Source organism: Microtus ochrogaster, chromosome 8 (genome assembly GCF_000317375.1).
Source record: "Microtus ochrogaster isolate Prairie Vole_2 chromosome 8, MicOch1.0, whole genome shotgun sequence".
NCBI lineage: Eukaryota > Metazoa > Chordata > Mammalia > Rodentia > Cricetidae > Microtus > Microtus ochrogaster.
Window position 1 is genome coordinate 34,486,531 of NC_022015.1, and position 15,613 is coordinate 34,502,143.

The 15,613-nt window shown below is 53.8% G+C and overlaps 1 protein-coding gene across 1 annotated transcript in view; it reads left to right on the forward strand.

Annotated features, from left to right (window-relative positions):
- Muc5ac (mucin 5AC, oligomeric mucus/gel-forming) overlaps positions 1-15,613 on the forward strand; it is a 28,840-nt gene that overhangs the window by 3,322 nt on the left and 9,905 nt on the right. The window contains exons 7-31 of the mRNA XM_013347769.1: positions 614-723; positions 831-1,044; positions 1,143-1,268; positions 1,455-1,569; positions 1,764-1,902; positions 3,059-3,169; positions 3,818-3,887; positions 3,971-4,108; positions 4,189-4,353; positions 5,809-5,903; positions 6,458-6,584; positions 6,850-7,105; positions 7,408-7,460; positions 7,870-7,970; positions 8,251-8,402; positions 8,628-8,766; positions 8,859-8,972; positions 9,080-9,259; positions 10,491-10,730; positions 11,058-11,214; positions 12,156-12,284; positions 12,551-12,719; positions 13,297-13,340; positions 13,451-13,636; positions 14,357-15,585. Of these exons, the coding sequence (XP_013203223.1) occupies positions 614-723; positions 831-1,044; positions 1,143-1,268; positions 1,455-1,569; positions 1,764-1,902; positions 3,059-3,169; positions 3,818-3,887; positions 3,971-4,108; positions 4,189-4,353; positions 5,809-5,903; positions 6,458-6,584; positions 6,850-7,105; positions 7,408-7,460; positions 7,870-7,970; positions 8,251-8,402; positions 8,628-8,766; positions 8,859-8,972; positions 9,080-9,259; positions 10,491-10,730; positions 11,058-11,214; positions 12,156-12,284; positions 12,551-12,719; positions 13,297-13,340; positions 13,451-13,636; positions 14,357-15,585 (4,559 nt within the window). The remainder of the gene's footprint in view (positions 1-613; positions 724-830; positions 1,045-1,142; positions 1,269-1,454; positions 1,570-1,763; positions 1,903-3,058; positions 3,170-3,817; positions 3,888-3,970; positions 4,109-4,188; positions 4,354-5,808; positions 5,904-6,457; positions 6,585-6,849; positions 7,106-7,407; positions 7,461-7,869; positions 7,971-8,250; positions 8,403-8,627; positions 8,767-8,858; positions 8,973-9,079; positions 9,260-10,490; positions 10,731-11,057; positions 11,215-12,155; positions 12,285-12,550; positions 12,720-13,296; positions 13,341-13,450; positions 13,637-14,356; positions 15,586-15,613) is intronic.

Here is a 15,613-nt window from a genome sequence, read left to right on the forward strand (position 1 = left end):
CCTGGACACACCTACACTTGTGTGCATGCACATAGGTGTATACGGGAAACAAGCTTCCTGTCAGACCACTCCTTCTTGGTATCCCTATCCTGGGGACACAAACCCTCCTTATTTCTTCACCCTGGGAGGGTCACACTTCTTTATCTCCAACCAGTGGCATCACAAATGTGGCTGAATCAGCCAGATACTCCAACATCCCTCCTCTCTCAGTCCCCCCAAGTCCCATATGAGCTGTGGGTGACAGAGCCTGCCTATGCATATGACTGCCCGTCAGGCCAGGCTGTGTGCAAGGTCAGCCAGAGTCTGAGGGCTGGTGGGATGTCAGGGTCATTCTACAGTCCTCTGGGCTGCGTCACAGTCTGGCCAGGATTGATGGCTATGCATCTGTTAAGGCCTCTCTACCTTAGTCCTGTTGCCCTAGGAACTCCAAGCTCTTTCTAGGCTCCTCTCATGGGTTCCAGATATCAGCATCTCAGGGAGTGAGATTGGGGAAGCTAGGCAGGGACCACAGGCCACAGGGGCATTCTCCGGGGGGGCCCCTTGGACTTGGCTGTTGGGACGATGGGCTGGGGGCCTGGGATCTGTAGAAAGATGTGCGCTGGGCTTCCTGCAGATGTTAGACTGACACCTCTTGAGTTTGGGAACCTCCAGAAGATGGACGGCCCCACAGAGCAGTGCCAGGACCCCCTCCCTGTGCCCCAGAAGAACTGCTCCACCAAATCTGTGAGCCTTGAAAGAAATGGATGGGAAGGATGGGGAGGAGGGCTTTGGGCTCCGGGATAATCCAGGTGCTTCTGGGAAGCTTGGGGTCTGAACCCACCCTTGTCCAGGGCATCTGTGAAGAGATCCTGAAAAGTCAGCTGTTCTCAGACTGCTCAGCCCTAGTGGACATCAGCAGCTACCTGGAGGCTTGCAGGCAGGACCTCTGTCTCTGTGAGAGCCCCGACCTGTCCAGCTGTATCTGCCAAACTGTGGCTGAATACTCCCGGCAGTGTGCCCATGCTGGAGGAAAGCCCCAGGACTGGCGGGGTCCCAACCTCTGCTGTAAGTGCCCTCAGTCCCCTTTCCCCACCATCAGAGCATCCTCCAGCAGGGAAGTGGGACCTGGCTTGATCTGAGCTTTCTCTCTGGTCTCCCTGCAGCTCAGACATGCCCCTTCAACATGCAACACCAGGAATGTGGCTCACCCTGTGTGGACACCTGCTCCAACCCCCAGCGCTCCCAGGTCTGTGAGGACCACTGTATTGCTGGCTGCTTCTGTCCTAAGGGTAAGATGGAGTCTCTACCTCAGTCCAGACACAGGACCTCCAAAGCGCACAGCTGCATGGGTGGTCATGTTGCCATTCTTCAGCCTTGGTGAAAGACCCTAAGACCCTGGTCCCAAGTGTCTCTGTGCTGCCAAGGTTTACTGAGGCTCTTAAATGACACCTATCACATGGGTTTGCTTTCTATAGGAATGGTGCTTGATGACATCAACCAGACAGGCTGTGTTCCCATGTCCCAGTGTGCCTGTCTGTACAATGGGACATCTTATGCGCCTGGTACCAATTACTCTACTGACTGCACCAAGTGGTAGGTTTTGAGCTCCCCTTTCAAGAGCCTGCCATATGCCAGGGTTACTTCCCCGGGCTCTGTGGACTGGTTAGGTCCTAGACTGCTGCGGTAAATGCCCTCTGGGCAGAAGCCTTCAGTCTAGATGGCAAACATGTCAGGACTGCTGTTCCTGGGAGCAGTACACAGTATGTCCTTCTTCCCACCCATAGCACATGCTCTGGAGGGCGGTGGAGCTGCCAGGAGATCCCATGCCCTGGCACCTGCTCCGTGCTGGGAGGCTCCCATTTCTCCACATTTGATGAAAGGCAGTACACAGTGCATGGGGATTGCAGCTACGTGCTGAGCAAGGTGAGGCCTATGCTGCCCTGGATGGGGCCTTTGGCTTGGGTCGGGGGGTCCCCCAGTTATCACTAGTCTAGGCCGCCATCACTCCTGCACCAGGGAGACCTCGGGAACTTCGTGGTGAAAATGAAGGAATACTTCTGCCGAGTGGCCCAGGGCTCCATGGGGTCATTCAGCTGTTGATGGAGCCTCTAGTGCTGATGACTCCTGCTCGTGGCTTTGGCCCTTTTAATCTTGTCTTCTTAAAGAGACTTATTATTTTATTTATATACTTTCACTTCTGTCTATGCTTGTGTCTCTCTGTGTGAATATGAGCATGGTACCCATGAAGGCCGGAAGAGGCATCAGATTCCCTGGAGGTGGTTGGGAGCCACCATGTGGGTGCTGGGCACTGAACTTGGGCCCTTTGCAAGAACAGAACACACTTAATCATCTATCCACCTCTCCAGCCCCGTCTTATTTTATTTTTATATCAGTTTTATGTCCCCAAATAAATGAAATAGAATGCCCAGTGAATTCCCAAGCCTCGCTATTCCCAGCAGTCTCCCTGTACTAACATCTTGCTTTAGTGTGATATTTGGGTTACGACTGGTAATGAAAATCAATCAGCCATTACCATCCACGGCAGTGTCTGTCAGGGTCACTAATGCGCATGCCCCAGGATGTGACAAATGTGAAATGTCCTGTATCTACTACTCTAGTGCCACTCAGTAGTTCACCATGCTGGACACCCTAGACTGCCCCTGAGCATCCCCCTCCCCACCTTGGAAACTACTGATTTTTTTTTTAAAAACAACCGTTTTTCTTTTAAAATACTTTTATTTTTTTGAAAATTTTATGTATGTACACAATGTATTTCAATCATCCACCTCCTCCCCCCTCCCAACTCCCCTCAGTCTGTCTCCCCCTCTTCCTCCCAACTTCTCTTTTAGAATTCTTCTACTCAGTAGGTGCATTAAGCCCCCCTGACAGGGGCTAGGGAGACTCATGGCATGGGCTCCAAGGGGCCCCTTCCTCCTGAAATCAAACGGCTGCTTCTTAGAGTCTATGACAGCGGCAGACAGGAATTCCCGCAAGGGAGGCAGCATGGATTGCAGGAGAGGGAAGTTGAGGTGGGCCTGGGGTTTGCGCAGTATGCCAGGACCTGTATCGCCCCCTGCAGCCCTGTGACAGCAATATCTTCACTGTGCTGGCTGAGCTTCGAAAGTGTGGGCTGACAGACAGCGAGACGTGTCTGAAGAGTGTGACGCTGAGCCTGGGTGGGGGGCAGACGGTGAGTATCATGGCGGGAGCTGAGGGGAGCTCCGGCAGAGGCAGGTCCTGAGGCCGGGTGGGAGGGACATGTTCACACGGGCCGTCGCCTGCATACACATTCCCATCAGAGAGTGCATGCATTATTTGTGGATCTTTCTGGGGACGACCCTCAAGTGGAACACTGCAACTGTTTGGCTCTGGTGCTTTTGCGATTGTACCAGTTGGCTCCAAGAGGACTCAAGTATCTATCCAATACAACCCCATTGAAGTTACTTTTTTTTTTTTTTTTTTTGGTTTTTCGAGACAGGGTTTCTCTGTAGCTTTGGAGCCTGTCCTGTAACTCCCTTGGTAGACCAGGCTGGCCTCGAACTCACAGAGATCCGCCTGCCTCTGCCTCCCGAGTGCTGGGATTGAAGTTACTTTTGTACATTATTTTCTGTTTTTATATTACTTAGACTATGATTCTTTTCAAAGTTTAGAAAATCAGGGAAAGTATGGGGATAGATCTTGGGACGTAAGTTAACCACATGGGGACTACAGCTTTGTAGCCTAGAACCTCCCAGACCTAGCAAGCACACGCCACAGCCTGTGTGAACTGCCAGGGGACCGTTGGGAGACACTTCCTTGGTTCCATACTGACCCCAGTTGACTCCGGCATTGCTTCTAGGTGGTCATGGTAAAAGCCACTGGAGAGGTCTTTGTGAACCAGATTTATACCCAGCTGCCGGTGTCTACAGGTGAGGGCTGCTTATGATTCTAAACTGTGTATCTCCATCCCACGGAACACCCCCACCCTGAAACTCCTATCTTCTGCCCACAGCCAATGTTACCCTCTTCCGGCCTTCAACCTTCTTCATCATTGTCCAGACCCACGTGGGTCTGCAGCTTGAGATCCAGCTGGTGCCCCTCATGCAGGTGTTTGTGCGGCTGGCACCTGAGCTCAGGGGTCTAACCTGTGGTAAGAGGCCCTGACTCTGAAACTGAGCCCATTCCATTCTAGAGCCTACCTGGGGCCTCAACCTGCTCTCCCGTTCCTAGGGCTCTGTGGGAATTTCAACAGTATCCAGGCCGACGATTTCCAGACCATCAGTGGGGTTGTGGAGGGCACAGCAGCCGCCTTCTTCAACACCTTCAAGACCCAGGCGGCTTGTCCGAACGTCAAGAATATCTTTGAGGACCCCTGCTCTCTCAGCGTGGAGAATGGTGAGCCTAGGTTCTGTTGGGTGCTCAGGGGTTGGCTTACTTGCTTCCATTTCTGAGCTGGTTACTTCCCCAAGAAGCATTTTTTCAGCCAGCTCTGACCTGGCCTGGTGTCCAGTCGTCTACCCTGAGGCGGCGAGTGGGCAAACTAGTATGTAGTGTGTTGTGTTAATCACATGTTAAAGAAACCCAGAGAGGGCACCAAAACCTGTAGACATCATCTTGAGGAGTGGAAAAGGGGAAGCTTCCTCTTGGAAAAGGTTGACTGAAAGCGACTAAATTTGAATTCTCTATTTTCCTCCTGGTGTTTTCCATCTGTCTACAGTCTGTAGTCAGAGGCCCGTCTAGAGTATTTGATCTCCGTGTTGTCTCTCTGTAACAAAGGGTTTTGCCCCATACTTATTGGCATGAGGAATGAGTGAAGGATTCTTTCCCATAGAAATGTTTAGCAGAATCTTACAAAGGAAAAAGTTATTTTACTGACGTCAGCTGACCCAGGACCACACTCAAAACTGCACAGACCCTATCAGTCTGGGTCTGAATGTTGCTGCCAGAATTTATAGGGGATTTTTTTTTTGCAATTGACCTGTTAGTTGCTTCCAATAAACAATTACACTTTCATTATTCTGGGCCAGGGGCATGGAGAAGTACATGCTTTAAGATTAAAACTATACATTTAACTTAGGTAGTAAAGCTAATTACAGAGGAAATCCAAGGTATAGTCAGGTCAGTGACACTGTTCTCTCAAACAGGCTGACCACACACAGAACAGCAACTTGAGTACCATGTCTTAAGTGTTTGCAAGGCTTATTGCTAACTCAGCTTCAGCTCCTGCCATAGCTCGGTCTTCTTGAAGGCAAGCGGTATTTTAGAAAATATATTGCTGCAGTTTATAGCATACAGCAGTACAAGTGAGACAAGTGTGGGTGCCTCAGGAAAGAGTGGTGACCAGCACCCATGCCTACCAGCTGGCAGGGAGAATATGAGGATCTCCAGCACAGAGTCACAGATGGCTAGGGACCTCACCCGCTACAGTATGCACACAGAGCATTGGACATTAGGGGCCCTGCTTCAGGGTCAAAGAAAGGACACAAGACTCTAATGTAGCTGTGATGTGACACCGTCTGGCCCCTAAGTAGGGCTGAGGAGGTGCGGGTCAGGATCAGCTGGTACTGCCCCCTTTGCCTCTGTATTTTGGTCCAGAAGTCTTGACTATTGTCCACGGTGATGGCCACTCCCATTCCTAGGAGGTGAGGGCTCTGGGGACATAGGAAAGCAGAGAAACAATGACTATAGCTTTCCAATGCCTCGTGCGTGTCGCAGTAATACCCGTGATGTCACCTGAAGTATGACTCAGCACCCATGATGTCTGTCTGCACAGAGATGCAAGATGTCACGAGATGGGGGAAGCCAGGGCTGGCATGAGTGAGTAGCTGATGGGTTCTCTTCCATCCACAGAGAAGTATGCTCAGCACTGGTGTTCTCAGCTGACTGATGCCAGCGGCCCATTTTCCAAATGCCACAGCACCGTGAATCCCAGCACCTACTACTCGGTAATGCCTGTCTTCCGCTAGCTAGGACTCCGACACCGCCTTGTGCGTCCCCTTCTGGGAGGATCAGAGGACTCTGGAGAGAGGCAATTGAGAGGCAGCAGGTGGCAGGAATATTCTCCCAGTCTGTCTCTCGGATTCCATTCCTGACATCCATGTTCCTTCACGTGTCCAATCATCATTGTTCACTGAGTTTAGATCAAGCCTCCGGTCTACACTAGAAACAGGGCTAAACATGAAGCTTTTGAGAAATGCGAGTAACAGGACAGTAAGGAAGACAGAATGTTCCGGGGCCGGACCTGGTGGGCCACAGAGATAAAGGGCCAGGCTCTTCCCAGAATCCATGTCCTAGAGAGAAGGTTGGCTACATGGGAGCTACCAACACTAAAACAAACTAGAGGGGCATGGGGGATGGGCAGTGTCCCCAGGAAGGGAAGGAAGGTGGGAATATGTTGAGTTGTGTGTGTGTGTGTGTGGGGGGGGGGTGGATCCCAGTTGGATGCCAGGCTCCTGGATGTGAGGCTGGCTCCCTGATGCTCTGATGTCCCCACCCCCAGAACTGCATGTTTGACACGTGCAACTGTGAGAAGAGCGAGGACTGCATGTGTGCCGCCCTGTCCTCCTATGTGCATGCCTGTGCTGCCAAAGGCGTGCTGCTCGGTGGCTGGAGAGACGGCGTCTGCAGTGAGTGTTCTGTGGGAAAGCTGGGCTCGCATTCTCTACAGGACAGGGCCCCACCTATGGCCTAGCAGCTGATTGGATGCTCTAAGGGTCCTATCACTACACCGGTCTCTGAAACTTGGAGACCCAATCTATTGTGATTAAGAGCCCTAATCAGGAGCTTGTCGGGGAGCTGAAAGGCCTTGAACTGTTAGACCCTCTGTTGTTGTTTGCTGGGCTATGTGTCCACCAGCGTCCTAAGTGTCCCCCTCCTTCTGCTCCCACACAGCAAAGCCTACAACTACCTGCCCCAAGTCGATGACCTACCAATACCACATCAGCACCTGCCAGCCTACCTGTCGAGCTCTGAATGAGGAAGATGTCACCTGCCGTGTCAACTTCAGCCCTGTAGATGGCTGCGCCTGCCCTGCAGGCACCTTCCTGGATGGTTCAGGCGAATGTGTGCAGGCCAGCAGCTGTCCCTGCTACCACAGGGGATCCACAGTTCCCAACGGCGAGGCTGTGCATGAGAGTGGGGCCGTTTGGTAAGATGCTTAGGCCCGGCAGATTGTGTTCTCAGGGGGCCCTGGTCACCCGGCAGATTGTGTTCTCAGGGGGCCCCTGGTCACCCGGCAGATTGTGTTCTCAGGGGGCCCTGGTCACCCGGCAGATTGTGTTCTCAGGGGGCCCTGGTCACCCGGCAGATTGTGTTCTCAGGGGGCCCTGGTCACCCGGCAGATTGTGTTCTCAGGGGGCCCCTGGTCACCCTGCTCCCGTGCACGTGTTGCCGTGCAGACATCCCGGGGGGTCCAGAGTGGATGATGTTCTAACAGCCCTCTCCTCGCAGCACCTGCACCCAAGGGACACTGACCTGCATCGGAGGTCCTGCCCCGACTCCAGGTGAGCATATGAGGGAGCCTGTCAACTCTGGGAGAATACATCCAAGGATGTGTCAGGGCTGATACCCTTCCCAAGGTATCAAGTGAGCTGGGGTTAATGATCAGCTCACTGTGTCTGGTACAGTCTGTGCCTTGGGCTCAGGAGCAGGGGAGACGAGGGTGTGGACACTGTGCACACATAGTCATGAAAACACTCAGTGTACTCCCAACACACACACACACACACACACACACACACACACACACACACACACCCTAATACAGAGATGTGCACACTGCCCCCACCACGGGGCAGCCACAGGCTCGGCTGTCTGGACACTAAAGGCTGAGACATTACAGCACTGGTGTCCCTCAGAGAAAGCTTGGCAGGGCCGGATTGCATCGCCTCGCTGGTCCCCTTTCTTCTCCAGTGTGTGTTGCACCCATGGTCTATTCTGACTGCCGCAATGCCACGTCTGGAGACACTGGAGCTGGATGTCAGAAGAGCTGTCACACCCTGGACATGACCTGTGTAAGTGAGCTGGTTGCTCCCTAATAACCTGCTCTAGGACCTCCTGGATGACCCCCTTACTTCCTTGACCTCTCCCGCTATGGTATCTTTGGACACCTTCAGAGCGAGCTGAGGGCCTTTGGGGCAGCTGGCTAGACTGCGTTCCCAGAGCACCCCTGGATACCCTTCTGCTGAGCTTTCTGCTCCCATGACACCTGCAGTCCTGCAGGCAAAGAGGACATCTCAGCCCCAAACATCCACCCATATCCAATCCCACTCTCCCGCTCCATGTGTCCTACAGTACAGCTCTGAGTGCGTGCCTGGCTGCGTATGCCCGGACGGGTTGGTGGCAGATGGTAATGGAGGCTGTGTTGTTGCTGAGGACTGTCCTTGTGTGCACAACGAGGCCACTTATAGGCCTGGGGAGACCATCCAAGTGGGCTGCAACAACTGGTATGTGAGAGGCACAGCAGGAGGGATGGGTATCCAGGCTGTCCTGGCACAGAGGTCCTTATTAGGAATGGACTAAGCCCCAGCATGGCCTCTGGTGGACATACACAGCACAGGCTCTCAAGGCGCCTGGGCTCTGCTTTGGTTTCCCATAAGGGGTCACCACAGAGCCTCTGGGAAGGTTCCCATTCCCTGGGAGCGCTCAGCTGACCTCCATCTTCTATGTAGCACCTGTGAGAACAGGATGTGGCGGTGCACAGACAAGCCCTGCCTGGCCACCTGTGCTGTGTACGGGGATGGCCACTACATCACTTTCGATGGGCAACGATACAGCTTCAGTGGGAACTGCGAGTACACACTGCTGCAGGTACGCCTGACGGACCGCCTCACCCACGGCCATCCACAACCCCAGGTTCTCCCCACCCTTCCCTGTCTCCTAACGGCCTTCTGTTCCTCTAGGACCACTGTGATGGGAACGGCAGCTTCCAGGATGCCTTTCGTGTTGTCACCGAGAACATCCCCTGTGGTACCACAGGAACCACCTGCTCCAAGGACATCAAGATCTTCCTGGGGGTGAGTGGGATGGAGGCAGCAGAGCACCCTGGGGCTCCACAGTGGGGCAGAGATACGCCTGAGGGGGTGTGGCCCTGGCTAGCCCCTGAGGACCCCTTGTCACACAGAACTATGAGCTGAAGCTGACTGATGGCAAAGTGGAGGTGGTCCAGAAGGGCGTCGGGCAGGAGCCCCCCTACTATGTCCACCAGATGGGCATCTACCTGGTGGTGGAAACTGATGCTGGCCTGGTGCTTCAGTGGGACAGGAAGACCAGCATCTTTCTCAGACTCAGCCCTGAGTTCAAGGTGAGGCTGAGCCAGGGAAGCCCTCTCAGGGGCTGGGGCACTCATGGGGCTGGAGGCATGAACGGAAAGAGACAAAAGCACACAGAGAGATAGAGAGAGAAAGATGGAGACACAGAGAGACACACACACGGAGATAGAGATGGACAGAAAGAGTGAGAGAGATCAAGCGACATGCACAGAGGGACAGAGAAGGGAGGCTGGGATGTGGCTCAGTGGGTAAAGTGCTTGTTGATATGCCTGATGGCTCAGGCTTGAGGTTCAGTCCCCAGAACCCACATGGTAGAAGAGCTGACTCCCACGAGCTGTCCTCTGACCTCTGCAAGAGCTCTGTGGCAATGCATCCCTCACATACACACATACAATAAAATTAACATAATACATTTGGAGGGGGGGTGGATGGGAAGGATCTTTAGAAGAGCAGTGAGGAGCCCTTTCTCTGTGTATCTTGCAGCTTTTGTAACATGTGACCACAAACTGGGTGTCCAGTTCTCTTTTGTAGCTGGACCCTAGGAACCCAAGGGATGCCAACAGGGCTGCCGTGTCTCTGGAGGCTCAGGAGGGCCTTCCTTGCCTCTGTAACCTCTGGGGCTCCAGGTGTCCTTGGATTGTGGCTTCATTATCCTAGTCTCTGTCTGTTGTTGCGTGGGTGACTGTGTAGCTGCCTATATTTTTCTTTTTAACAAGGACACTAGACAAGAAACCCAGGACTCCCCCTGCCTTAGTGAGAGCTCATCTCACTTGGCCACACCTTCCAAGATTCTGTTCCTAAGAAGGCTCCCTTCACAGCCCAGGGTTAGAAATGGACACACATGGGGCCACTGTCTAGCTCGCTGCAGTGTTTTAGACTGCTGTCTAAGACAGACTCTAAGCTGAATGCCACAGCCCCACGCTCACCCTACAAAGTGACCAAGAACTGACACCAAGGTTGGGGTGGAGGAAAGAAGGGCGAAGCAGTCTAATAGGAATAATGGAAAGTGAGATTTCCTGGGCTGCCAAGCTGGGGGACTCACAGGCCTCCTGGGACATCATCGGCAGGGGTTGTGTCCTGGGGACAGACATAGATGGGCACAAGTGCCACACACCACCACTAAACACCAAAGGTCTTCTAAACTCACACTTGCTGCTTTTCCTGGGCTCATCCTTCAGGAAGTTGGGTGGTAATAGAGCAGAGTGTATATCAGGCTCCAGGAAAGGGCTCTGGCCCATATCTCTAATCTCTGTGCTTCTATAGGGCAAGGTCTGTGGCCTGTGTGGGAATTTTGACGACAATGCCATCAACGACTTCACCACGCGCAGCCAGTCTGTGGTTGGTGACATGTTGGAGTTTGGAAACAGCTGGAAGTTCTCTCCAACCTGCCCAGATGCCCTGGTGTCCAAGGACCCCTGCACTGCCAACCCTTACCGCAAGTCCTGGGCCCAGAAGCAATGCAGCATCATCAACAGCGTGACCTTTGCCACCTGCCACGCCCATGTACGGCATGGGGCTGGGTGGTCTCTGAACTTTAGGATGGAGAAACCATCAACCAAGGGTGTGGGTGTCGGTCAGGAACCCACCTGTGTACAGCAGAATGGGGCATGGTTTGGGGGGTGTTAACTCTGAACACGGACTGAGGAAGCTTGCGGCAACTCCATATCGAGCCAGTCTATGGACACCATGACGTCCTGGCTGGACATTCATGGTTATACATTTGTCACCATGAACACTGGTAGAAACTGGTCCAAATTATTAGGTCAGCATATGCACTAAGAGCTGAGGGAGACAGGAGTCTCCAGAGCCTGAAGCTTCTGTCTCTTACAGGTGGAGCCTGCCAAGTACTACGAAGCCTGTGTGAGTGATGCGTGTGCCTGCGACTCAGGGGGTGACTGCGAGTGTTTCTGCACTGCTGTGGCTGCCTATGCCCAGGCCTGCCACGAGGTGGGCGTGTGTGTGTCCTGGAGGACACCGGACATCTGCCGTGAGTGGGAATCTGTCTGCGTTGCTAAAGGGTGGAACTGGGGGTGAGGTGGGTGATGATGTCCCTTGCTTCTCCTGACTGGAGGTGGGTAATAGATAGCCTGTCCTGCTCCCCTGGCTTGGTTCTGATCAGCAAACACACACACACACACACACACACACACACACACACACACACACACCTCCAGTATGGAACTGGAAGTGGGTGATAGATAGCCTGCCCTGCTCCCCTGGCTTGGTTCTGGCCAGCACACACACACACACACACACACACACACACACATGCATACACACACACATACACACACACACACACACACACACATGCACGCACATGTATACCTCCAGTGTGGAACTGGGGATAAGGTTGGTGATAGCCTCCTCTTCTCCCCTAGCTTGGTTCTGGCCAGCACAACACACACACACACACACACACTCACACACACCTCCCTCCAATGTGTGTGCATGTGTGCGTACATCTGCTTGAGTCCTGCAATCCAAGTACACAAACACTGTAGCCGCTCCGTAGCTGGCTCTAACAGGAGCAGCTCCGAGGGCTGGGGACTGCAGGGGCTGAGCCAGGATGTCTGCTGTGAGTGCTCCGGGAGGGATTATAGTTCCAGGCAGGAGAGGCCAGCTCCGTAGGTCTGCCAGGCTGCATGGGAGGGCCAATAGTTTCCCAAGGCAAGTGAAGCAGAATGAGGGTAAGGATCTGTGGGACGAAGGCTGACCTCAGAGAATGTTCTACAATGGAGGCATCAGTACCTCTTCTTATGCACAGTCCATATGAAGCCCTGAGGGACCATTGTGCCTGGGGGCAGCTGCTGGAGCTGGAGAGCCCCCTTCGGTGTTTGCCTTGCTGGCACCCCTATTAGCCGGAAAGCTTTATCTGAGCCGCCTTCTCTCAGGGAGGTTTACCCCAGGAAATCTCCCTGCTTTCAGCGCTCTTCTGTGACTACTACAACCCAGAGGGTCAGTGTGAGTGGCACTACCAGCCGTGTGGGGCCCCCTGCATGCGCACCTGCCAGAACCCTAGTGGAGACTGCCTACAAGATCTTCGTGGCCTAGAAGGTAGTTGGAAGGCTGAACTGGGAGGGGCAGCGTCGGTTGGGTTCCTAGGATCTGGACTGGGATCTATCCTGGGATCCAAGGCCTGGGGTCTTCTGATGGGACCCTTGGTTGTGAGGAATTCTTCCTGATCCCATGAGGATCCTTTAGGGTTTCAAACTCAAACAGTAGTGCGGAGGAAGCTGGGCACTGAGGACAGACCTGGGCCCTGGTGTCAGAGGGCTGGGTGGAGGGGGGGGTATCTAAGACACAGGTCTCTTGGTCCACAGGCTGCTACCCCAAGTGCCCACCAACAGCCCCCATCTTTGATGAGGGCACGATGCAGTGTGTATCCAACTGTACAGACAACCCCTACTCACGTCTACCACACTGCCGCATCAATGGGAAGTCGTACCGAGCAGGTGCGAGGGTCCCTTCAGATAAGAATTGCCATTCCTGGTAAGTCCTTCAGTTAGAGTGGCCTAGAACCTGGAACGCCACAGGGAGCCCAAGCCAAACTTACAGCATCAGCTAGAAGCACCCTCCGCCTGAGGTTGCGCTAAGGGGAAAGTGACACCACCAGCCCTGTGGGGCCCCATGCCTTCAGAGATTCAGCTAGGAGGGAGAACACTCTTGTCTTGGGCTCAGCTGAGAGGACCGACATCCTGGACTTGCGGCTGAGCTGGGAGGAAGCATGCCTATGGCCTAAGGCTCATGCTAAAGGGAGGACATCCTTGACCTAAAATCCAGCTGTGTGTGAGAGTGATGGTGTTCTCAGCCAAGTGTCCTCCCAGGGACGAAGGGACGATGTCTGTGGAAGTCCACCTTGTTTCCATTGGTTATGGATGGGGGCGATGTTTGAGAGAGGGTGACCTTAGTGGAGCAGATCCTGAAAGGCTGAAGGTTAGGACCTGGTTGGACCGTAGCCTCCAGCTTGGGCGGTAACTGGGCTGCTTCATCACCGACACTAAGCCCCCAGGGTGCAGGCAGGTTCAGTTCCCATGCATTCAGTCCCACTTCTTTCTGCCTTTAACAGCATTTGCACAAAGAGCGGTGTGAGCTGTAGCTACAATGTTTCGGGTGAGTACCTGCAGCCTTCTCTGAGCTGGAGACGGGCGGGAGAGGAGGGGGCGGGAGGGTCATCGCCAGTGTCTTGGCACCCTAACAGGATAAACATCTATTTCCCACAGCCTGTGTCTGTACCTACAGTGGACAGGACTTCCATCACGGGGAAGTCATCTACAACACGACAGATGGCATGGGAGGCTGTATCTCTGCACACTGCGGGGCTAACGGCACCATCGAAAGGATTACTGACACCTGCAGCCCCACCACTCCCGTGCCCCCGACCACGTTCTCCTTCTCCACACCAGTTGGTAAGACAGAAATGACCCGTGGTGAAAATGCTAGGCTTCCTGGGGGTGTCTCTCTTTCTGTTGACTGGTACTGCTTCTCTTGCTGAATGTTAGGTAGTGGCTAGCTCGTGGTCTTGGTGGCAGGCCACGAAACTCAAGGAGGGGCCCAGGAGTTGAACATCAGGAACATAGGTAGCCTGCTTTTATCCCACGGCAGGAAGGGATCAGTCTCCTTGGCCCGTTCTGGCAGGCCCGGTGCCCATGGTACCACTTTCTGTAGCTACTGGACCCGATCCCAAGGGAATGAGGGCCTTAGCTTACAGGTTCTAACCACTGGTGGTCCCAGGCCAGTACTTTGGATGAACATGAGATTTTCCCCAGAATTTATAGCTGCCTGCTTGCCTTACACTGTGTGGATCGATAGATATCCCTCAGGTCTCACCCCCTTCCCTGCAGCCTAGTTTTGAAGGGTATAAATGTGTAGATTCTGCTCGGGGCATGGCCAAGACAGAAGATTCCGTTTAGATGAGATTAATTTGTTTGTAATATACTGTACTTCTGTCCACCCAGAGGTAGGTTCTGAGACAGGCTGAGGGATGTGGCTGTGGTGTTCGGTTTTCAAAGTTAGTGTAACCATGGCGATGAGACCCAAGGCTGCTGATGTATGAGTGAGGATGTGACCAGGGACTAGGTAGTCAGCCCCAACACCCTAATGCTGACTCCTGTTACCTTTGTCCACAGTCATGACCTCAGTGCCACCCTCCAGCACACATCCCAGCCCTACCCTGAGTGTCGTGTACACAGGGTCCCCAAGCAGGGCGGCACCAACAACCAGCAACATGCTGTCTGTCGAGACCCCTGCCACAGCCTCTACCTTGACCGCATCTACGACAGCCTCCACCTTAACCACGCCAGGCTGCGAGGAATGCTCCTGGTCTCCCTGGATGGATGCCAGCCGTCCTGGACGTGGCATTGATGGTGGTGACTTTGACACTCTGGAGAACCTCCGTGCCCATGGCTACCAGATCTGCCAAGTGCCCAGGGAAGTGGACTGCCGTGCTGAGGCTACCCCCGAGGTGCCGCTTCACGCCCTAGGGCAGCGTGTGGAGTGCAGTACAACGGCAGGGCTGACCTGTCACAACAGGGATCAGGTGTCGGGGCTCTGTGACAACTACCAGGTCAGAATTCTGTGCTGCACCCCCATCCGCTGTCCAGCCTCTGCTGGTCCTACCCAGACGACCCATTTGATAACCTCCAGGACAACGACAATGGGGACCACAACCTCCTCAGCCCCTGTCACCTCCCCTGACCACACAGAGAGCACGGTGATGTCAGGTGCCTCTCCCCATGCACCAGGTCCTTTCCCCTCTCCCTCACATCCTTCTCCATCAGCTCCAAGGCTCTCCACCCCTGGTCCAGTTAGTTCTACTACAACTAAGACAACTCTGTCCACTACTAGCCCAACGCCAGAACCAACTTCAGCCACATCATCTGTGTCCGTATCAACTTCAGGGTCCACCAGGCCTTCTCTGGAGACTACCCATGAATGCAAACAGGAGCACTGCAGTTGGACTGATTGGATAGATAGCAGCTACCCTGGGCCTGGCAGAAACAGTGGAGATTTTGACAGCTTCCTAAACCTGAGAGCCAGAGGCTACAAGTTCTGTGAGAATCCACAAAATGTTGAGTGCAGGGCTCAGTTCTTTCCCAACACACCCCTGGAGGAGCTGGGCCAGGATGTAACCTGCAACCGAGAGGAAGGCTTGATCTGTCTGAACAAGAACCAGCTGCCACCTATTTGTTATAACTACGAGATCCGGATACAGTGTTGCACAGTGGTGGACGTGTGCTCCACCGCTTCGGCTGCCACTCATCCTACCCCACATGAAGTAAGCACGAAAACCAAGACCAAAGGAACCACAAGCTTGCATTCCTCCTCCACCACCAACACCAGTACTCACACAGCAATGGCACACACAAAGACCTTGGCCACAGAGA